The sequence below is a fragment of the Glandiceps talaboti genome, chromosome 1, assembly GCF_964340395.1.
Source record: "Glandiceps talaboti chromosome 1, keGlaTala1.1, whole genome shotgun sequence".
NCBI classification, from domain to species: domain Eukaryota; kingdom Metazoa; phylum Hemichordata; class Enteropneusta; family Spengelidae; genus Glandiceps; species Glandiceps talaboti.
The window spans coordinates 14,914,472-14,940,026 of NC_135549.1; the positions used below are offsets into that span (position 1 = coordinate 14,914,472).

The window sequence follows — 25,555 nt, forward strand, 5'->3', positions numbered from 1 at the left end:
ATTCACCCATTCATCAATACATTGTTCAATTTTCAATTAGTTATTTGATTTATACGCTCATTGTCTTTTCCTTTACATTCAATCCGCTCTTTCACAATCAGTGTATTTGTCAAGAAGACAATGAACACTTTCGTTTCATCAAGTATATGTTGGTCCAACTGGAAACGCCAAGATGTGTCAGACAAGGCGAGGGTACATATTGTAGGTCACATGGAACCACTCAGTTCCTGGTGTCGACGGTCACAGTACTCTTCACAATTGAATTCCTACAGTCGACATTGGTCTCTCATCAACACATGATTTCGGTGATTTTTGAAAATAAAATAAAAACGTAAAATGCCACTTTGATCAGAGAGTGTGCTTTTATTGAGACTTATTTCCAGGTACCTTCTGCTTCTAACTGTTCTTTTTGGATTTGATATATTTCTTTAAGTTTTTCATATATTTTCACATCGTAATATAAAGCCTTCAGCACATCTTTGTCCCCCTTCAGTTCTTCCTTGCGTAAATTCATCAATTCGGCCCTTGTTCTACCATGTAACCAGGTTGAATATTCCGTTTCCATGGCAGCACGGCCTGAACATTCCGAGTGAAACGGAAGTCCATAGGTGTGTTCTAACAATTTCAGAAAGCCGTCAAACTGTTCTGTGATTCCAACAACTGTGAACCACGTGTCCAGATTAGAAAGCATATACTCTAAGATTGTTTCTTTTTCCTTGTCTTCCATGCTGTCCAATATAACTTTATGACGATACCAACACGGTGGTTTGTTGACATCCCTTCCCTTGTAAGCCACTCGGTCCATCCGTGGTCGTACAAGTTCCCGGTATGCCTCAGGTGAGCAAAGTTCTTTAGTGTTGAACTGCAACTGTCTGAAGAAGTAACTGCCTTGATGGAGAGCCCATTCTTTTACAGACATGTACCTGGCATCAGTCGCACAACACAACGGGTCGTCTAGCTGATATTTACAGAATTGATAGGATGACACGATTCGCTCGTATGGATCCCTCATCAATGTAAAATACGAACACGCCCTATCCTCCAAAACGTCACACAGTCCGAAAGTATTCTCACTCACGAGGAATCTGGGCATTTTGGGCGCGTTTACCTTTGCCATAAGTTCTAATCTACCAATCATGTCCGAAATTGTCCGTTTAGGCCTAATGTCATCATATATACCGACATAATTTGGAAGTGACATATTTGTAGTAATTCTATCTAGACACTCTTTCACGCTGGTGCCTCCAGATTTCTGATTGTGGACAAACACAATCGTGAAATTACTGTCTGCTTTCGCCGACGTAGATGCAGCATCAACCCACTCTCGCTTGGTGTAGTAATTTGGCACAAAGTTTTTCCTCTTCAGCCAGGGATATTTTTTCAATACTGATGTCATTTGTCCACTCTCGACTACCTGCAGTTCTTCCCATATTTTTTTTCTTCCGTGTTGTGAAGTTTGTAACTCATTTCTGACGTCATAGGTCATATGGGTTGGTTTCCTGAAAACATGAATGGGAGATTGACAAGTAAAATACACGTAGTCTAGTCATACATCAAACTACCACAAAAAGGCAGACGACATTCACAGATGGACTCCGTAATCTGTTCCGCAATTAGTCAACATCGATGAACCAAAATTGTATAATCCTAGACAAAATCGACCACTTTGAGCGGCATTTTGAAAGACCGAATGACTGTAATTTCCGTTATTTCGACATATGATCGTTACCTGTCATATACCACAAAATGTGATGTAGCTAAGATACTCGTACCTAAACTACTAGGGACAAAACACTGCTGTTATAATTGTGGGTTGAAATCGTCACTTATTTGCAATGTCATGTAACACTTGAAACCATCATATGGATAAAGGAACACTTCGACTTTAAGTTCCCTGACATTTAGTTAAACTGTGGTACTGGAATATCGTGTTGACCATCCGTCAAACAAATCGTAAAGGGAAATTTAATGGTGCGAAATAAATACGTCTGGATTTTTGTATTGGGGCGAATTATACACGAATAGCATATCAACGCAATCCTCCCCTTGTCAAGCTAAACGTCAAAGTGAATTTCTGTTATAGCATAATTTATTTTGTTTCCACATCATGAAATTATTTTAAAAGGTTTTGTATAGGTCCTACTGAAGTTTGAATTGATAATATGTTAACTTTTTGTGATATTTTTCTGGGCATTAGTTTGGTTCGTCAGCTGCTGACGTTTGATGGTCGATAGTTTTACCCACTGTTTGTAACGATCTCAGCTGTCTTTAACCACATCTTTGTTTATCCATAGACCCTACACGAAATGTAGCGTGTATGGTTTATCAAGTGTATCGGTGTCTTACCTCCAAGTGTATTCAAATAATGACGTGAATCCGAGAGAGAACCAGGTAATGGCTAACACCAAGAGAACCATACATTTGGTAGTTTTTCTCCATCTTCCAAACGCCATGTTGATCTATCATTTCGTTCTTCACATCCCAATCCAGATGATAGGGCCGAGCTGACGCGCAACAGAGAGGATTATGCAAATTAGCTCGTCAACAAAAACCTTTATAACATCGAATACTGCATTCACAGATTTTCGTTCCCGCTAGCTTTTTGTGCGGCCTAAATTTAAAACTGAACTGATTACTAAATGTTGTGTGTACAACGAAACTGACATAATGCAAAGCTGGTCACGTTCGACATACGTCATAATGCAATGCATGTAGAAATTGTCACATATTATTATTAGAAATGAGAGGCATCGAAAACACAACAATATTTTAAATTTTGAGTATCCGTATCCATGCACTTTGTACCTTTCACCTCAAGTACAGACCCGTCTCCATGGTAATACCAGTGGATTTTTACTAGTATGATTTCTACATTGTGGAAATTATAAATAAGTCGTGGTATCAGCTGGTGTATACGTATCAGGGAGTGCGAGATAGATTTTATTGGTAAAATGCAAAATTATTATTTTTGTTTATTGTTGGTATTAAATGATGTCTACTAAAATTCTGTTTGCCACTGAAGTATACTTGTAATTCGTTTCTTTTCCTATCTAAAGAGCTACGTACCTAAAAACATATTTCACCTTGGCACCACGTGACCAATATGCTCATTTGTCAATCAAAGCGTAATCCGAATGACGTCACGGTAAAACAAACAAACAAACAAACAAACAACCGATTGTAACGACTGCATGGATGGAAATCAAACATTTGGTCCCTTTACGCCATATATTTAGTCCGTTGACGTCACTATATATATGTTTGGGAAATAGTTGATCATTTTTCCTTACTTCATGAAAGATACTCATAAAATACTATGCATATTCGCTGAAGTAAAATTGCAGCAATGTAAGCTCGATATTTACTTTTTTACTGATATCTCGACCTTTCATCTACGACAAACTTGCACACAAAAATAGTGTTTCAAATCACTTTATTTATCATAATATGTTTTTTTTGATAAGTTTAAACATTTATTGTGTCTTTCGTAAATTCCGCATCACATCTTCAAAATAGACTCTTTTTTGGACGTTAAAAATTTCTAATGCTTTCTGATATATCATAATATCATAGTAGAGAGCATCAAATACTTCCGGATCATCCTCAATTTCCGTCTTCAATTTTTTAATATTTTGTAATCTTGATATCTTAGTAAGTTTCATCTTGTTGTATTGTGTCTGTTGTTCCACCAATCCTGAACAGAGTCTATAGAAAGGTAGTTTAAAAACTGTCTGCAGTAGTTGTAGAGTCGTATCGTATTCATCTGTGATACCAATAACCGTAAACCACTTGTCTAAATTATCCAACATAAACTGAAGAAGTACGCGTTTTTCACTCTTAGTTAAAAGGTTGTCCAGTAAGAGTTTATGTCTAAACCAGCATGGCGGATGGTTACGTTTTCTACCTATATAGTAGTTATCTTCTTTCATAAGTTTGACAACTTTCTTCCTACGCGTCAAGTCTGAGCATATGTCCGATGGATTGAATTGTAATTGTCGGAAGAAGTAACTTCCCTGGTGTACAGCCCACTCTTTGAGAGTCAACTTTCTAGCATTGCTAGCAGCGCAGTGTGGATCTGGTCGCGATCTCTTACAGTATTCATATGACGACACAACCCTTTCGTAGGGATCCCTAAGTACAGTAAAATAAGCGCAATACGGGTCATCCAACTCATCACAAATGCCAAAAGCGTAAGGTGTGACGTACAGTCTGGATTTTTTTTCTAGTACCCTAGCGGTCTCGATAGCTTTTGCGACATTGGTATCCCACAATCCATAATAAGGAGCTAAAGACTTAGCCTGTATTATCCGTTGTAAGCAAATTTTCATAGTTGTACCACCGGACTTATGATTATGCAAAAACACAATACTATGATTTCTGTAACTTCTAGATGGCGAAGTATTACCATATCGACGAGAGGTAAAGTGATTTGGGGTGAATCGTCTACGTCGTATCCATGGGAACTTGTTTAATATTTCCTCTAACATCCTATCTGTCGAAGCATCGATCAGGCTATCAGAAACTGTCCCGTTGAAGACGTTATCCTGAACTTTCTTTATTAGGGGACTTTCACCAATAGCGGTTGTTTCATTTAAAAAGTTCACCGATTCAATGTCTCCCTGGACTCTTCTCTCAGCATTAGTCAAATCCATGTTGTTCCTGAAAGTAACCAGAGAAACCCAAACAAGACTGTTAGGAGAATCTATCAATTTGACTTTGAAGTAATTCTAATGATTAATACCTATGTCAACATTTATCAAAGCCTGCACTGTATTAACCTCGTATTCCTGGGGTAGGTTTTATATTATGTTGCACACAATTTGAACCCCTTTCTATTTGTCACAGTCGCTTTTTGAATGTGATCATACTATACTCAACGGTCTTACAGTCTACACGCTACTAGTATAATGAATATCGTTTCTGTTATAACTTTTACGTGATATACCTGTCAAATTCGACCCTCGAAGGATTACGATAAAACACAAACTGGGAAATACACGAGTACGGATGCAGTATTAGTCGTACGTATTTTAGTGGAGTAAAATCTCTGATTGCACTATTCAAGGAACTTCAAGCATTATCACACGTACTGCTGACAAGACACTGATAGTAGTCTAAATCTAACAAGAACCTTAAAAACTTATGCTAGTCAGTTATTCCATGTTTTGCTCCTTCAATGGGTTCCGTACATCGATACAGGTATTAATTTCTCCACGTCATGTTGGTTTACCATTACAACAGATGTATGTATTCACACGGATAAAAGAGGATAAACCCCTGTATAGCTCCTTTAATGGGTTCGGTACTTTCAATTCATTGTTTCAACAGATATACGGCTAGTGGGTGTACCATCATCACAGATGACCGCAGATGTACTCACGAGGCAAATAATTTTCTAGACCCATGTATATTGCTTTGTTGATTACTCTTTATTGCCAACAAGAACAAAGACAAATGCTAACCTATTCCTTACCTGAACGAGTGAGCAACCAGCAAATATGTACTAACCATGGAACAGCAGACGACAACAAATATTGCGGATTCAGATGACGACACATGTCGTTGAAGCCAACCTCTGTTCACCATGACGAGCTGTTCAGGTCGACTTCGAAATTTTGAACAACAAAGGCTGTGTCTAGAGTGACGGTACGGGCTTCTGTTTTACTAGAGCCGAGGATGAAATAATTACTGTCTTCTTGATCCTGTAGATCTAGCCGTGATTACAACACCCATGGAGAATGCACGGATAGTTGCATCAGAGGTTGGCACATACCTGTACATCACAAATACTCTTTACACTCCACTTTGACAAAGAAGAGTTTCTAGCCAGTTACTCGTTCAAAACAATCGAATTTTAGGGCTTTCTTGTTTAATCCATGGCAAATCACGTGACACAGAACAGACCGAAACATGTGACACTAAATCATGTGATCCCGAAGAACTAATATTTTATTTTATTTATGATACCCCAGCTGTTACTGGCGGGAGAACTGAAACGATTAGAATTAATACCACACATTTAAAATCCAGTGGTACCTAATGTTCAAGAGAAATGAACAAACAAAAACAAATAAACAAAAACCTATGAACGTTAATAAATATGACTGATGTGAACGATATTAATGCGAATAAATATCAATATCAATAAATATCAATATTAACCTATGTAACGAAAATCACAATAAATTTTCTCCAATTTAAATAGTCACATTGTATCAACCCTATATTGATATATTTCGATTAATATGCAAATTTGGCGAATACACTGGTTCTGCCTCTAATTCATGCCGACCCAGAAACCGAAGCGAGAGGAGTCTGGGTAACCGAGACTATCACTGGTTGATAACTGGTTTCACTGGTTGAAACAAACCACGTGACACAGTGCAGACCAAAGCCATATGACACTAAAACAAATCATGTGATCATGACTATTATTTCGATTTATTTGTATCCCAGCTGTCACACTGATGTAAGCTTATATACAGAAAAGATTAACATTCATGAAATATCATAATTGAAATAATGTTATTCGTATGACTATCCGTGTGACAATTTCTTGTACATTGTAAAACTGCTGTTGTAACTTGTGTACCATAACATTGAAAAATATATAGAAGACGATTTAGTAAAAGTAATAGGCGAAATTTGGCCCATATCAGAGATGAGGTTCATGTTGACACCGTTTGTTCCGTTTATGAGACCCATATCAGAGATGAGGTTCATATTAACACTGTTCCGTTTATGAGACCCATGACAGAGATGAGGTTCATGTTGACACTTTGTTCTGTTTATGATATTGTAAGTATCATATTAATCTGTGGAAGTATCTGGCTCGTTAATAACCACACAAGTGTATGTATGTATGTATGTATGTATGTATGTATGTATGTATGTATGTATGTATGTGTGTGTGTGTGTGTGTGTGTGTGTGTGTGTGTGTGTGTGTGTGTGTGTGTGTGTGTGTGTCAATCCACTCACGTGTGTTTGGCTGACATTTGTTAAAATGTACTAATGCGACGGTAATCATAGCGAAATGGGCTAGTCGTTGTGATAAATATAAGCATTTAAACTCGTATAAATTGTCTTTCGTAAAAACAGACACACTTCTGCTTACTGTAAAGTAGGAATGAAGAGTACACGGTTTAAATATACCATGGTTGTCTGTGACGCAATGTTGTTATGACATCACGGTATAGGATGGACGTTTGGAAATAACGGATTAACTGTCGACAGATGTCCTAACTGTGATTCAAATCGAGTCACAATACATTTGCATAGGGATACTTTTGGTCTTCAACGATAATATTTGCAAGGAAACGGTGGGCTATTTTTCCTTCAAGTTGCCATCAGTTATATTGTGTGTCGGTAAAAAGGGACTTTGTTGTGTTCCTTGACATAACCCACAGTTAAAATGCTGAATCTATCCGCTTTCCAGATCTGTGATCTATCGCGTGGACGGAAATCATTAACGATGGTTGTGTGTCCCATCATGGTACTGTATTGTTGTCTTTACATGCGTTACATTTCAAGCACGGTTCGACGGTAGGTTGTAATATCATATACCTTGAATTCATCTACTTCCAAATATTCAAAATTTAGACGTACAGCGACAAAATTCGTTTGGAGCTTTTCATGCTGATATTAATAAACCAATGTGATTCAAATATGATGTAGAATGCGGCTCGATTCCTATACTGACCTTAAATCCCGTAAAATGTCACTTGTTTTTTTGACTTTGTCTTTGGGGAAGATCGCCTCTTCTGAGCCAGGAATTGTATTCCTGGTGTATTCTTACATCCGGTTGACATTAAACCGGTGTATAAGCCTGTGTATTCTGTACTGTTGGACGATGACAGACAATTGACAGGTTGATAAGGTCACTATCGCCCAGGCAACGGAGAGAAATGAATAGCATATACGTTTTATAAACATATATACATTTTTTGTAAGTTGTATCCTGTTATATTATGTGCTGTTGTCATGTTTAGCATCCACATAAGTTGGTTAACACTGCTACTGACCTATCAGTAACCAGTAACAAAATAAGTATGTCAACACAGGAATTTATGGAGGTATCATAATTGGACTTTGATATTTAGATCAATAGAGAAGGCTCTGAAAAAAGGTTGTAATTGTCAACCACACAGATAAGATGGCGTTCTAGTAACAGCGATAGATAGAGAAGGCTTGGAAAAGGGTTGCAATTATGCACCATTGATAAAACGACATTGTTGTTTCCAAGAACTCGACCAGATGACCTTACTGATCGTCAGATTGGTAGAAAATTCATAAGTTTTTTCATAATTATTGTATTGTATTGTATTGTATTGTATTGTATTGTATTGTATTGTATTGTATTGTATTGTATTGTATTGTATTGTATTGTATTGTATTGTGTTGTTGTTGTTGTTGTTGTTGACGTCTTTATATTGTTGTATTTGTTGCTGAAACATACATGGTTGTTTAGAGACTAAATTTAATTTTGTGACGAAGTGGCACCCACCCCACCCCTACAGACGTTGCAAACCATTAACATTTGTTGCTAAAACATACATGATCGCTTAATGGCCAATTACTCTATTTGTTGACGAAGGAGTCCCACCCAATGAACGTTCCAAACCATTGACACACTAACAGAAAACGAAATAAAATAAACGCAACACAAGAAATTGACCACTCCCTATAAATTAATTTTATTTGAACAATTACGGAGAGCTAAGGGAGCCTTCAGTAATTACAATGAGAGGGGGCCAGGGGAATTAGGGCGGGGCGTCACTTTTAACAAGTCGGTTCTTGGAGGGGGGGGCACATTTTAGAGAATGTGATTAGGGGAGGGTCACATTTTACTTTAACTAAATTGTATTATCTAATTTAGCATTATAACGTGTGATTTCGGTATCCTATCACTGCGCATCGTATGCAAACTCCATGCAATGTAGCCAGTAGATGTACATTAAGGGACCTCTCAAAAATTAGTATCATTTTGATTGTTGACAATGTACATTGCATTGTTATTAGCTATGGATATGAGGTGCTCAAAACATGTTTCACTTGAATATGGCATCCTTGTAACCATGGTAATGAACAACCCAATGCTGCCTTGAATCATGTCTTATGGATAGGGTTAGGTATCATAATATCAGACCATACCATCAAATCACTGCTGAGAAAGATATGGCATAGTGAATTAATTGTCAGTTGTAAGGAGAGAAGTGGGTCTCACAGGAGTAAAACGGAAACAGTTGGGTAAGGTATTAGGGATGATGTTGTAGAAATGTTGACCTCAGTCCAGACAATGTTGGGAGTGTGTCCATGCATCCCAATGTTTTGGAGTTAAGGTTCTGGCCTGCAATTCAGCCAATGAGATCCAAACACAGTTACTGATTAATGCAGTGCCTCCAATTACAAATATACTAAGGTGGTAGTAGTTGGGTAAATAACCAATGCCTTTTAAAATTTCAACGTTGTGGCAGTAGTGGGGATTAATTCCTTTAAACCATTGATTCTGGGACTGGTGTCCTTTTCCATGTCTGACGAAATTGAAACCACGTTTTAAAAGTATTTTAACAGGGGAGGGCCGTATTTTAGAGAAAGGAAATTGAGGGAGGCTCACCTTTTAGAACGACGGAATCGGGGGAGGGTCACATTTTACGCAAAGGCCCGGGACTGATTTCCCCTGGCCCCCCTGTAATTACTTAAGGTTTCCTAACACACACACATCCGATATTCGGTCTTTACAGGCAGCACATGGACGAAGATAGGGCGGAGATACAGACATTTCACGGCAACTATCCTGAATACAAGAAAAATACCGATACGGATTATCAAAAAAGACTAGCCGGTATATTTGAACGATTTCCATGGATAGAGAGAAAGCAATTCACACCCAACGAGTTGGTACGAAGGTCATTGCTATCAACGCCAGAAGAAAAAAGGAATACAACGATTGTATTCGTACATAATCAAAAGGCTGGAGGAAGCACTATTAAGACGTGTTTAAAACAAATGGTACAAGAGAAAACATTTGCGAGATGTTACGGAGTGTTTGATAGAAATGGACCAGGAAATATTATGAGTGAGACCGACAGTCACCGAGGACACCGAAAATGTTATGTCGGCGAAAGTTCTTTTGGTATCTGTGACGATTTTGATAACCCTCAATGTTCATATTTTGCTATGCTTAGAGAACCCTATGACAGGATAATATCCTGCTACGAATATTGTAAAACGGCCATAGATCCCCTATGTGATGCCGGGGAAGCTACAGAAATGACGTTGAAGGAGTGGGCAATACAACAAGGCAGTTATTTCTTTAGGCAGCTGTTGTTCAGACCAACGGAAATATGCAAACCAACAGACATACAGAAGCAGTTGCTGGCTAACCTTCGTAATCGGGATAGTTACTCAAATACCAGCGACTTGTCGTCTCTACCGTGCTGGTACCAACACAAAGTCTTGTTAGAAAGTGCGCTCACTGACACTGACAAGAACGATATATTACAGTATACTCTTGAAAATCTTGAGAATTGGTTTGGCGTGATTGGCATAACCGAGGATTTCCCAACGTCTCTGAAAGTTTTCCAGTTAACATATGACTTACCTTTCTACGACCTCTGTTCTAAAATGCTAGTGCGACCAACAGATTATGAAATGCAAAATGCTCAACTGAATGAGACAAAAGCAAGCATTATTCAGACCCAGATATTGGAGTTGGAATCCGACACTGAAGTACGCGATGCCCTGTATTTCGACTTACAAATCTACAAGAAATTTAAACAGATTTTCAATCAACAGAAAGACTTTCTTCTCAGCTCTTCTGACCACAGTCTTAAGTCAGCCTGAGCAACCACATTGGTTGGTGTAAAGTGTAATTTTCTAGCTCGTTTTCTGTCTTACTTGAATCCAGAAAGATTCCGTCTTTTCGTCCAAACTGACTACAGTTAATTAAAACCATCGTCGTAAACCCACATGCCTCTTTACGGCACTGTCCAAGCCAAGACAAAGTATGTAATAAAGGGCTTGTACATCCATTTGTTGGTGCCCCACTCGTTTTGCTCAACAATCTGAGCGCTACCAACAACAACATCGACGACTCGACTGGAGAACCCATGGAGAATGTATAGTACTGTACTACAGCTTACACACGCACATGTGACTGGACTAATTAAGGAGTGTATTTTCTCGGACTTTGGCTCAAAAAGGTACACACGATTTGGAAGCGCATAAATTGTACACACCAGACTTTCTCATGGTCAATATAATCTGACAGCAACGGTCAAAGACTTCAAGTTGCCCATTTTTAACCTTTTTTTTTCCAAAACAAACAACACATAAAGGAAGGTACTGAAATAAAACACTTTAACGTTTGTGTGATCTATATGCTGCAATGTTCATTTTCTGCATTTTGTTCAGAGCTTTTTAATCAGCTGCCATATAAAGTTGATTCCTTTCCTTCCTTCCTTCCTTCCTTCCTTCCTTCCTTCCTTCCTTCACAGCGTCTTAAACAACATGTCTCTTTACGGCACTGTCCGAAACGTACCGCATATCATTTCGTTGCTTCAGCAAAAACATGTTCTCTGTCTTACGAGAATGTTGCTGCAAAATAAGAATCGCTCACGTGACTATGCATTCAGTCGATATACAACTGTTTAGAAGAGCGCCCTAAAAAAACAATATCCCGTTTATTTGCTCATATTAAACTGTAATTTACATGCAGTTGTTAATTAGCCTAGGTTGTTCATTATTCCATGACGGTTTCAATAACCGCAAACCTAATTAGGGTGTTGTTGTTTTTTTTGCAATGATCCTAATTATGGTAATAGTGTCATCTTGTAATTTAAAGGGGAGTGTCACGCCAGGAAATAAAGCCATTTTCGTAAACTTTGGGTACTGCAGGAGAGTCATGCTATGATTTTGCATGGTTGTCGCCAAACACCGATCGAGAGTTGAAACGTTTTCCTCGTTTGCAGTCCTTGCAATACACAGTCACTTGTGAGGTAGTATTCTATTTCAGGGTGATCATATTCGATTCGAGAATGATCATGATACAAAATAATGACGTTATTATGTACTTTACTACGAATATTCAAAAAGTACCATTTATCTTTTTGAATATTCGTAAATATCTAATGAACGTCATTATTTTGTGTTATGACCTCATCCTGGAGTAGAAATTTACAATATGATCATCCCGAAATAGAACATTAGCTCACAAGTGACCATGTTTCCAAGGACACACATTGTGTCAGGGGAGTTTGCAGAAATGCATTATGTAATAGCTAAACATTTCAATTTAATTTATAATTTCGTTGAGTAGCGGTCCAATTTACAAATTATCTTTGCCATTTTTCAACACCAGTTACCAGTAAATTAGAAATAGCACACCTTCAGTGATTCGCTTAGTTCGTTTCACGTGGTATGGACTAATAGTGACCCCAATTTACATAGAGCGTACACTAGTCGTATTTAATCTTCCCTAGGGAAATGGCTGTGCAGCACGGAATTCTATGGAAAGAATATGTGCCTGAGAATGTGACGTCACAGTGTTCTAAAGACAGAAGAGCAAGTGCAAGAGACTTGGTTTGAACAATGCGATGAGACGCAGAGAAATATAGTAATCATAAAATTTAATAAAAGTGATGTTTATTGTGTATAGCGCCTCCAACGGTCGTAACATCCTTATTTATGGATCTGCTGTTTTCATATAAAATTTAGTCATGTGAGTCCTACATTTTCGCCGAAAAAAACACCCTTAGACTTGGATGGGTAGATGTTACAAACCTGAGCGGTACATTCCTGTGTGAGGCAGGACAGTTTGACTAGACTGCCTCTCTTTGATACTATGTTATCAAACTGGTGTCTCAAAAATAATTTTCAAGATTGTTTAGAAATTACTATTTGGCCCAAAATATCGATGGTCAAGGTCAGTTTTTGAAGAGAAACTTACCTCTAAAACTATGGATATGTAAATTTGGCTTCAATGTTGTGTATATACGCAAAACTTTAAAAGGACGTATGTTCAACCCTCCACTGTCTATGGTTCAACCATAACGGTCGAGGTAGCAAAATTATAATGACGTCCAGACGAACCCTATAGTGTCTGACATACCTGCCAGGTTTGGTTGAAATTTAGTTGTTGGTGTCAGAGATATAGTATAAGAGTATAGGGTTGTCTATGGACAGATACACGGACGGACACGGGTCATTTTTTTCAGTCCCCTCTTGGCTGTGCCGTTTCAGCTACACCACCTCACTCCAGCTGGTTAAGAAAGGACAATCACTAGCAGACGGGTAGGATACGGGTAAAGACGGGGTTTTGTACTTGTGCAAATGATTCTATTGACTGAAAGATGCCAATCGGCCACATTGTGATCTGACTTTTCATTTCCTTGCAAACCGTTTGTCGAACAACAATGCACAATTTTTAGGTAAATTGCCAACAATTTATTCGTGAGAGTGGAATATCCTCTTTTGTTCGTCAAATATTTCCCGCGCTTTTTCGTATATCTTGACGTCATAATACAAAGCTTTGTTGACTTCTGGATCCGCTTGTAGTTCAGCCTTTAACTTGGTTATCAGTTCTTGTTGAGACTGACCTACCGCAGGTCTTCCCGCATCTTTATAGAGACCTTTCATTATAATCAAATTATTGCATAAATCCCTAAACGGTAATTTGTATGCTTGTTGTAATAGACTGAGAGTCATTCTGTATTCTTCCTTGATACCAATAACCGTAAACCAATTTTCTAAATTGTCGGTGAAATACTTCAATAAAACATCCTTGTCTGAGTCGTTGAGGGCGCTGTCCAACAGTAGTTTATGTCGATACCAGCATGGAGGGGACCTGGAATTCTTACCCCAGTAGCTGGGCTTATGAATCATGTGTGATATTTTGTCTCTGAGTACTTTATCCGAGCACACATATTTTGCTTGAAATTGCAGTTGGCGGAAAAAGTAGCTCCCTTGATGTAGCGCCCATTGCTTTAGAGACATTCTACGGGCATCACTGGCAGCACAAAGGGGATCACCGAGAGCGCGTTTACAGAACTCATGACAGGAAATAATACGTTCATACGGGTCTCGAATCAAAGTAAAATATGAACAGTTTCGTGCCGTAAAATCTTCACAAACACCAAATGTATTTTCACTGACATAAAATCGACTTCTCCGCTGCCTTGAATTGATTTCTTGGATAATCAAATTTGCCGCCCGTTCATCCCAAAGTCCGACGTACTTCGACATTTTCTTTCTCGTGGTTATTTTATCGATGCAAGATTTGAGAGTTGTACCTCCTGATTTTTGGTTGTGAACGAAAACGTATGTAAAATCTTTGTACATATCTAATGATGAGTCGCCATGTTGCAGCCCATGTATGAAGTAATTTGGGGTATATCGAGTCCGTTTCATCCACGGAAATCTGGAAAATATTGAGTTTAGATGGTTGTTAAATTTGTCATCTTTGTGTTCAGTGGTCTTCGTTGTGGCTTGAGTTGTATTATTCACGGCTGCATGGTAGAAGTTCTTGTCTTTACCGGTATCTTCGTCTATCTTTGCACTTGCCCTGTCATCAAGAAAAAAAATATGAAAACATAAAATGGCAAGTTTACTCGTCTGCAGTAACATATTTCTAGGTAATGTAATCAAATATTCGTAAAATCTATACCAAGATACATAGTAGACAAACCATTCGCTGTCAAATAAAAAAAATTGTCCTCATTTTCTTTCATCACCTCCCCCACCCCTCGAGGGTAGTTCAGAGCTTAAAAGGGACAAAAGTGATGCTCATTTTATTTTAGCTGAATTTCTGTATGGTTAGGGAGCCAAGAAGTTTTTTTTTTATCTCCATTACTGTATCTTGTGACCTTCCTAAACTTAGTCTAGAATGATCGATATATTGATTAATCAAACAATTTGAATATCTATCTATCAATCAATCAATCAATCAATCATATAATAGAAGATAATTTGACAATCATAATCATATATCACTATTATGACGGACCAAAAAACCGTATGCCGTATTCAAATTGGATTCTTCAACATGAACATTTTCGTACAAATTGAAATTGTTTTTTTCTCGATGCCATATGTTACATTGTATGAACCTCAATTGAACTCAAAAAACATACTTAAATCTGACAAAAACATCGCATGTGCCCAAGGAGCGAGGCCAATAAAGGCTGAGCGAGCGACACTCGTTTTATAGTCTTCATTGTGTGTAGCTGATATAACCATTTCTATCAAAATCAATACAAATTTAGCAAATGTGGACAGGAATATGCTATCTATTATACAAATACCTGTTTGTGATACTTTACACTGCACTATGACATGTATCAAAACTCTCTATATAATGTCTTCCTACTATTAAAACATGATCAATGGTGTTATATAGCCACTTGCACAATTCTAAAGCTTCCACAATTTCATTCACACACAAAAAAAGTTTTTAAGGATGATAGATTGACAAATTTAAAGTCAACGCAAATAGATAGCTAAAAGTGGCGTGTTCTGTTCGACTAATATATCCCATGTAATTCTAGCTAATAATCGTGATTGGAACCAATGTCAATTATATCAATTATGCATGTGTATGTAACGGTTCACAGAGTAAAATTGCTGTAATACGTACATAACTAGGCAGCCATTCAAGTACTAAAGCGGTTTACTTTCTTATCTAAGAAAAAGTGAAAAACAAAAAGTGTAGATGGAGCGTATGTATATCTAATACAGATGGGGAGGGCATGGCGGGGGGGGGGGGGCTATCTAATCCAGCAGTAAGATTTCTGACAAATTGCAGTAGTTCGGGAGTAACTTACCGGTATATAAATGACAAATATAAGCTAATACGTGATCTTGTTATTTGCCAAAGTGCCCCCTCCCCTCCCACTTCAGGTGGTGTCTTCCAAAATGACACCCTGTGATCGAGTTTGGGTAGCGTTGTAGATCGAGTGGTGTATTATAGCACTTTGACTAATGCTGACCTGCTTCTCAAAATCGAGATGAATAATTTAAAATTTTTGACTGAAATGTAATCATCTTGTAAGAAGATTATAATGTCATTTCGAACACAAAATCTCGCAATTACGATGTTAAAATCAGCCTGTATAATTTAATAGACTAAGTGTGGCTATATCCAACAACCCACTTCCAGAAACGAAATGGAACTTGCTCTTTTTTTTCTTCATATTTTCTCTTTTAAGAAAACAAACAAACAAATAAGCTGCTGCTTATACATTTGGTTCAAGACATGAAATGAGATCGCTATTTCACGTTATCTTGAACGTTAATCTGCGTGAACTTATCTAGAGTCTGTTGTTATGTGATATTGTCTGCAGCCTCAGATACAGAAAATCGGAATATAAAATTTTAGCAGATATGAACAAAATATAATAAATTATGCCAATATCATATCACGTTACAAACTGGCATGTAATCCTATACCCCAAAGGTTTCATTTGTGTGTCTGTTATTTTTATTTGAAAAAAGGAAATGGGATCAAAATTCAAATTTGACAATTAACTATTTTACTTGTCATTTGACGAAGGGATGTGTGCGTATCCATATCCCATTGAGAGTTAATCTCTACCCCAGACGTTACGATTCTAATCACGGGCATTGCATGGTTATTGTCAACAACCCACTCGCAAGTAGCTTACTATGGCATTTTGTCTCGATTTAACAAAAGCTAATCTTACTTCTCTCTTTCCATTTTGCAACCTTTAGTGTACACTACTTCAATGTCGTAAATGTTCGGGCCAGTATTGAATGTGTACCGATTCATTATTTGATGTCTTCAGTGCAACGAACCTGAGTTCAAACTATATATCGACAGAATGACTGATGTTTTAAGCTTTTGTAATATTTTCATTCCTTTCAGAAGAAAAAAATGATGTTTCAATGTTTAAATATAAGAGCATTTCAATCTCTTGTAAAGAATAAGAATATTTTGTCAAAAGTGATATACGTGTATATGTAGTCACGAAGTGTGAATACACGTCATCCAGTCCACGGTGGTGAAATCGTATCTTCGCGTAACATGATGTGTTTCAATTCAACCTTGAATGAAAAAAAAGGGTGAGAAACAATATCGTCTGCCTATCAAAGGAATATTATATAATTGCCTCTTTTTTTTGCAATTACTATCGTTACTATTGGCAATCCGGTTTACACAGCTAAATATTTACACAGAAATCTCTAATGCGTTCGATACCTCCATTGAAATCGAAATTCATGGTTGAGGAGTTGTAATGAATGACCCCACCATTTGCAATGCTATTCCGGTAAATACACGTCTTCCAGAGACTAGCGACTGTTAGTTATGCCTATATGAGTTCAAGCATGAATCGATATTTGCATTGTAATTCCAATATTGTTTCCTACATTTCCAACTGTATAAATCATTCAAAACTCACGTTTGGGTCAATATCACCAACGCCGAATACAATGTACGCCTTTCATTTTGTATAATGAGTAACCCACTAGCAGACATTGAGTTGGTTGTAATTGGTCCATACACTAGTACGGATATACTGGGACACTGGTCAATACTAGAAAACACAGGGTCAAGAAATATATCGAGCGATGACACTACGCCGCGTTTCCACTTGTGATATCACACCTGTGGAATGAACCCTCGAATCGGTATACCGTGTGCCTTCGGTAATATGCACATCCATACCCGTGCTTCAATACAAATGTCGAAATACACCGACTGTCTGTTCAAGTGGAAGATGCACGACACATTTACTAACTGTGTTGTACACTGTCTTACCTTAATGTAACAAGACGTGCTCGGTCAGTTTGGTGCAGAAAATAGATGCCGAGCCATACAGACAGCTGTGTAATCAGCAGCACGGACATCAGACGAGCTAATCGACGACATTTCAACATTGTTACTTTAAGGCACTGTTTTGAGATCCCGTACTAAAAGGTGGGTTAGTATGAATATGAACTGCGATGTATTGGATTTGAAGGACGGGCACTTTCACGTCACATGTATTACATACAACTGGGCTCCTGCCCGTCCGCTACAATAAGTATCAAGCTGCAGTCGATCCCGAACCACTCCGGACAACAATTATCCCACTAGTTAATCAATCAGGCAATTAAAAAAAACTATTAACAGTGCTTGATATTGTGGTAACCATAGAAACGACGACGACCGTTTTAGACAGAGCAAGGTAAGCTGACAAACAGCCACGGCGCGTCCTAACAGCAGTATAATACGGACATACTATTACTAACACAATCAACAAAACAATCCACGATTGGGGTACATTAGCATAATAATGCAACTGGTGAAAGGGTTATGGTAGGTTTCAGGGTGGGGGCTGCACTTATAATGTTTGTATTACGGCCATCGCCAAATCAACTTGCCAGGGCAGGGTCGCGCTTCGATGGTAAGTGAAAATGAGGATATCGCTGACTTTATAAATCCCAAGAGGACGACACGAGATCGGCTCTGGAAATGTATCTTATGAGCACCATGTTCCGTTTTTTCTTTCGTCACCCCGCTACGATTGTGAATCGAGAGGCGACGGAAGGAAATTTCTTCAGGGAGGGGATTTCAGTGCGATGTCGTTATAATACTGTACCTGATCTCCTATTATACGTACTCCACACTCTTGTCAGTCAAAGGTCACGAATGACTGAGAAAATAAGCGTCCTTTGTGTGGTCGATATTGCCTAAAGAAGACTACACTTCACTGAGTTGTGTATTATTAGTAAAATGTATTTCAGAAAATCGCGCGCCTTAGGTAATGCATTTGCAATGACAAGCACACCATAGATCCTTGTATAGTGTCTATATGTAAACACTATACAAGACGAGACACTCGCCATGAAACCATCACTAGAAGGCTAGAACGGTTACGTCCTAGGCAAATACAGACACACAAAAGACACAAGTAGTCTGTGGACAATGTTTGTAGACAGCCTCACCTCTGTAGTGACCTCTCACGTGTATCAAAGGTCAAAGGTCACCAATAGGCGCTAACACAACACATGCAACAGGGTTGCATACATGTATGCCAACACACAGGGGCGTGTAATATTTCAGATTGTTGTTTTCTTATTGCTTAGAATGTCGGAATATATATTAATCAAAAGGTTGTTATAATATTTAGTCTGTAGCCCTGGAAAACAACAATCTATGAAATATTACACGCCCCTGTGTGCCAGCATAACACCTTTTACCAGAAAGCACTGTAGTTACAACATATTTCAACCGTTGATTGGGGGTTTTGAACAAAACAGCGCCAATTTGCTTGTAAATGAGATAATTGGCGATATGATAGTTATTGTTATCAATACGTAGTACACAAAAATCGATGAATAAGACGCTCGAACCACAGACCCTCCACCCACATCATTACACCTGGACCATTGCCCGGTACTAGATGTATTTCGTGCAACTCTAAAATATAGTAATGTATTAAATGCAATGTGGGTGGAGGGTGTATGCTCGAACTAACTAAAATAAACTGTTCCTTGCAGTGAAGGCAATGTAACTTTTTATATGTGATTGAGTTCGTTTTTTGTTTGTTTGTTTGTTTGTTTGTTTGTTTGTTTTTGTTTTGTTTTGGGGTCAGACTTACTTATCCATACTGTACACTCAAATGTTCATCACGACCGTGTACAAGTATAGTGCAAACAGATACTTCGGTGTGAGATGTAGACCGTGTAGGGTCTATGATTTAAGTTAGGGTGTGTTTTCAGGGTCTTTGGCTGGAAAAAAATGAATCACAAAGCTTTGAGACTATTTAACCACGAATAAGGATTTGTTACAAAGAACAATGTGTGTACTTGAGGCGCCATATTCCATCATGCAAACGCGTCACTTTGTTCATATTCGTCCTCGCCTATTGCTTTGCTAATCCTACCTTGGGCTGTGATTATTTCATGCTACACCTGTTAGGCGCCCCCCCCGGTTCAGTCTCTCACCAATGTCTATTGATCATATAGACAACAAAATGTCTGACGAATGCATACAAGACAAAGGGAATACATTTAAAGTGGAAGTTTAAAACGTAAGAGATTTCTCAAGTTTACTATAGCACTGATGCCACTTGTTACCCACTTCCCCTGTACCAATTCGTTTAAAAAACATACCGTTATGGTCGTGTTATTTTGCTGTTTAATTGCAAAAACATCGAATTTGGAATGAAGCCAACATTCACGGCTACTGTTTACTGCATATTGTCGGGATAATTGTTTGCGATAATTGATTGGCATGTATTAGGAAAATGATAGAATGTGGTAAAACTGAACAACCTACCTTCAATTGTAACTTTGGTACGGTTTCTAGACTTGCTCAAGTCTCTGAGCGTTTACAATTCTTATTTGAATAATTCTTTGTTATAAACAAAAGTGTGTTCTTTTGTATGAAATGATTGTGAAACAGCCAAGTACTTACATGACATGTTCTGTAACTAGAGTGGTAGCTAGGTAATACATGTATATGTATATGTATATGTATATGTATATGTATATGTATATGTATATGTATATGTATATGTATATGTATGGTTGAACTCTTACATGAAGTAATATTAAAGAATTTATGTAAGAAACAGGGACAAGAACACATATTTACATGTACCACATTTCAGACAAGGCTATATGCCATTGTAGAAAAGGATTTTTTGCTTCCATCACAATCCAAAACACAATGACCCCCCCTTCCACAATTTTCAAAGCAACATTATCCCCCTACTGCCAATTTCAAAAACAGGGTGACTCCCTACCGATCCACCGCCCCCCCCCCCCGCCCCAGGCCGAAAAAAACTGACCGGTCCCTAAGCCCATTGGAGACTTCTAGTATCTGGGAAAAATAAAAATTAAGTTGGACATTTTCCTTTACAAAATGTGAAATGAAGAATAAATGCAAAACGTTTGAAGATTATGAGACACAAAAATCTCCTTGTACCAGACTGACCTGAGTCTATAAAATTACCTACGTCTTGTCTATCCCTCAGAATCTTATTTTAAAAAAACAGTAAACATGACCTCGCAACATTCCTCTGGCAACCTCCTTTGCCAAGACAACATCTATAGTGACAAGACCCCTTGAAAGCTCCCCGGACCATGGCCCAATACTAGAATGTATTTCGTGCAACTCTAGAATATATTAAATGTATTAAATGTAAGCTCCCCGGACCTTCAACTGGTAAGAACATGCATTTTGTGCAACTCTAGAATGTATTAAATATATTAAATGCAAGCTCCCCGGACCATCGCCCGGTACTAGAATGTATTTCGTACAACTCTAAAGTATAGTAATGTATTAAATGTAAAGCCCCCGGACCTCTGTTTGGTACATGTAATAGAATGTCGTGCAACTCTAGAATATATTAAAATGTATTAAATGCAAGCTCCCCGGACCATCGCCTGGTACTAGAATGTATTTCGTACAACTCTGGAATATATTAAATGTATTAAATACAAGCCCCCCTGACCGACGCTTGATACTACAATGTATTTTGTGCAACGCTAGAATGTATTAAATTCAAGCTCCGCGGACCGTCGCCTATTTATTAAATGTATTCCGTGTAACCATATAATATAAAAATGTATCAAATGTAAAAGAGTCAAGTTCTGGCCATAGCTCCTGGCTAACGCTCTGTCCAATGTGAATATCAAAAAATACCACTCTTGTTCCAATTACATTGAACACTGTAACATACATATTAAATTAGCGTCACCACTGCGATATGCGGGCAATCTACATCACAACAATACATAGCGTATTTAACCATAACAGTAGACGTCAGTCACTACACTCGAAATAGACACAATGTGGAAAATACTTACCCGCTAAAATGGAAATTTTAGATCTAGATTCATGACACTGTTCTGCCCCACTAAACGCTTGTCCCAACCTGTATAAATAAAAAAGCATTTCGTACAACTGTACGTTTCATTTAATACATACATACATACATACATACATACATACATACATACATACATGCATGCATGCATGCATGCATGCATACATACACACACACACATACATACATACATACATACATACATACATACATACCTACATACATACATACCTACATACATACATACATACATACATACATACATACATGCATACATACACACACACACATACATACATACATACATACATACATACATACATGCATGCATACACACATACATACATACATACATACATACATACATACATACATACATACATACATACATACATACATACATGCATGCATACACACATACATACATACATACATACATACATACATACATACATACATACATACATACATACATGCATACATACATACATACATACATACAGGACAGATCATCCTGACAGGTGATTTCAATGCCCGTACTAAAATGGATAATGATACGGTGATTCATCCAAACCTGAACTATTACTCATCAGCAGCTTCCATAGACTTTAAACCAAGACAGTCACAAGACATTACAAAGAAAAACAATATGGTGAATTACTTCTTGATCTATGTATCTCCTCAGAAATTGTAATTCTAAATGGTCGTTGCCCTGGTGACTCTATGGGTAAATTTACATGTCACCAAGCAAAGGGGAGTAGTACAGTAGACTATACCATTGTCAGTCATAGTCTGTTCAATAGGATTGGTGTTTTCAGTGTTCAGCCACTGAACCTGGTTTTATCTGATCATTGCCAAATGTTATTTACATTGCAGACTAACATACTACAAGATGATAAAGTTACACCTAATTCTACAGCAGATGACTTGAATAACTATTGTCAATCCAACTTCTCATACATATGGGATACAAACTCAAAATATTATTTCTACAATGCATTACAGAGCCAGGAGGTAATAGTACTGGCTAAGAACTTTGAGAGAGAACATTTCGATAATTCTAAAAAGTCAGTTGATCAGGCTGGCATTATGTTATCAGACATCTATCACGAGGCAGCTGGTAAAATCCTTAAAAAACGCTTCTTTAAAAAAAGAAAAAAGAAAATGAAAACCAGAAAGCAAACATGGTACACAAAAAAACTTTCTTGTATGAAAAAGGAGATACACAATCTTTCCACTAAACTGAGCACAGACCCATTTAACCATCAACTGAGAAATAGTTGTTATGAACAAAGGAAAAAGAACAAGAAGGCTGTGAAAAAAAAGAAAAACTGAAATATTGTCTAAACTAGAAAACCTGAGTGGTTCACATCCCGATGAATACTGGAAACTTATTAAGAACTTAAGAGCGCCACAAGAGGGTAAGACATGTAATGGAGAAATTGTTGAGAAAGAAAAACTGTTCGAGCATTTTAAAAGTCTCAGTTCAAACAAGGTAAAACTTACTACAGATACCACCTATGTTAGTAAAAATAACTGGCTAGAAAAAATTGCTGATTCCATAGAATTAGATAAGCCAATCTCTCAGCTTGAAATTCAAAAAACAATATGTACACTCAAGCACAAAAAATCACCCGGAATAGATAACATAACCAATGAAATGATCACAGCCAGTAGAAACGTTCTCATTACACACATTCAAAAACTGTTCAATCTAATTCTCGAAAGTGGCCATTTTCCTAGATGCTGGAATATGGGTATAATTACACCTATCTACAAAAAAGGAGATAAGACAGACCCCAGTAACTATCGTGGCATCACACTTTTATATTGTTTGAGTAAATTATTCACTTCAGTCCTGAAACAGAGGCTTGTTGAATTTAACGACAAAAATGAGATTATAATTAAAGAACAAGTTGGCTTTCTACCGAAATTCAGTACTAGTGATCACATATTCGTTCTAAACCAGTTAATTACAAAATACCGAAGTAAAGATAAATACATTTTTGCTTGCTTTATAGACCTGAAAAAAGCCTTTGACTCAATTTGGCATGAAGGGCTTTTCCACAAATTGGTGCTCAATGGCATCACAGGACGTTTCTATAAAGTAATCAAAGCTATCTATTCAAACGCAACTGGATGTGTTAAGACAAAAAATGGTCTGACCCGCCAATTTCCAATACAGAGAGGTATTAGACAAGGGGATGGCCTCAGCCCCCTACTATTTAATATCTATGTAAATGATATAAAAAGACAAATTGATATGTCAAACAATGACGCACAAACTCTCCTAACTAGCAGGCTGTCTTGCTTACTATATGCTGACGATTTAATGTTACTATCGGAATCAAATACTGGTCTACAAAATGCCCTCAGCGCAGTCGAAATCTTCTGTGAAAGATGGCACTTAGATATAAATATTGCCAAATCAAAGATCATGATTTTCAATAAGTCAGGAAAATGTTTGAAGAAATTTAAATTTTACATAAACAAGCAAGTACTAGACTGCGTTCCCTCCTACGCATACCTTGGAATAAAACTGAGCACCTCAGGGAAACTACACAGGGCACAAGATGACCTAAGATATAGAGCACTGAAGGCACTGTTTAAACTAAAACAAGACCTGTTTTTAGAAACAACTATCCCCATCAAATTACATGATGATCTTAAATTATTTGATGCAGTGGTGAAGCCCATTCTGCTATACTGTAGTGAGGTTTGGTCACATGAAAACATTAACCAGTCTCAAAACCTAATGAAACTCTCAACTCCCATGGAAAAACTACACATAAAGTTCTGCAAATTCCTACTAAATGTAAACTGTAAAGCTTCCAATACAGCTTGCCTTATGGAACTAGGTCGCTATCCCCTACTAGTATCTGGCCTGACACAAATGTTCAAATATTGGCTAAAGATCTCACAGAAAGCAGAAAATACCCTAACTAAGTAAGCTTACTGTCTGAGTAAAAATCTGGAGTCCAGTGGAATGCAATCATGGGCCACAGGAATGAAGCAAACACTAAAACTTTTGAGTGTGGATAAGGTATGGACAGTTGAACCAAACCACTCCAACAGTGAAAACCTAATTGCTAGATTTAAAGAAAAGTTAAAGTTGCTTCTCCACAAAAATATAATGGACACAATGAAGGACAACAATGACAAACAACATAAAAATAAACTACGTACATATAGATAAATTAAAACGGATATGAACGTTGAAAACTATTTAGAAGACATTAAAAACCCACAATACAGATCAGCAATGACAAAACTTAGAATTAGTGCACATATTTTACATATAGAAACTGGAAGATACACAAACACCACCTTATCAAGCAGGACAAGCCCTGTATGTAAACAAGGTGAAATAGAAGACGAGGAGCATTTCTTATTACGCTGTACAGGATATCAAAATGAAAGGAAAGAACTCTTTAACAAATTAAATATATATTCTGGTTCAAGCATGGATTATCTCATAAAGATTCTCAAAATAAAAGACACAAACAGATTAGTTGAAATAAGCAAATTTATTCAACAAGGATTCAAAATTCGAGAACATCACTTGAACAAAAATATACCAGCTGCCTCGTGATATACATTCGACAATTACATTTACATTACCATCTGTATAATCAATATGCTATGTTGATTTTCACATTGTGAAATTACTCCCTTTTTTGTGTAATACAAGCATTTTCTTTTTATTTTATTGTATTGTACTG

The 25,555-nt window shown here is 37.5% G+C and overlaps 3 protein-coding genes across 3 annotated transcripts; 1 reads left to right on the forward strand and 2 right to left on the reverse strand.

Annotated features, from left to right (window-relative positions):
• Positions 1–8: 8 nt before the first annotated feature.
• Positions 9–2,485, reverse strand: LOC144439766 (uncharacterized). The gene is made up of 2 exons (XM_078129001.1): positions 2,347–2,485; positions 9–1,499 (listed from the first exon to the last, which is right to left on the reverse strand). Exons 1-2 carry the CDS (start codon positions 2,451–2,453, stop codon positions 374–376), a joined length of 1,233 nt encoding a protein of 410 aa, XP_077985127.1. The 5' UTR covers positions 2,454–2,485; the 3' UTR covers positions 9–373.
• Positions 2,486–3,473: 988 nt separating this feature from the next.
• Positions 3,474–5,869, reverse strand: LOC144433574 (uncharacterized). Its single transcript, XM_078121893.1, has 2 exons — positions 5,474–5,869; positions 3,474–4,659 (listed from the first exon to the last, which is right to left on the reverse strand). The coding sequence occupies exons 1-2, from the start codon at positions 5,584–5,586 to the stop codon at positions 3,474–3,476; spliced, it is 1,299 nt and encodes a 432-aa protein (XP_077978019.1). The 5' UTR covers positions 5,587–5,869.
• A 1,434-nt stretch (positions 5,870–7,303) lies between these two features.
• Positions 7,304–11,888, forward strand: LOC144439176 (uncharacterized). Its single transcript, XM_078128451.1, has 2 exons — positions 7,304–7,542; positions 9,741–11,888. Exons 1-2 carry the CDS (start codon positions 7,412–7,414, stop codon positions 10,840–10,842), a joined length of 1,233 nt encoding a protein of 410 aa, XP_077984577.1. The 5' UTR covers positions 7,304–7,411; the 3' UTR covers positions 10,843–11,888.
• Positions 11,889–25,555: the final 13,667 nt, after the last annotated feature.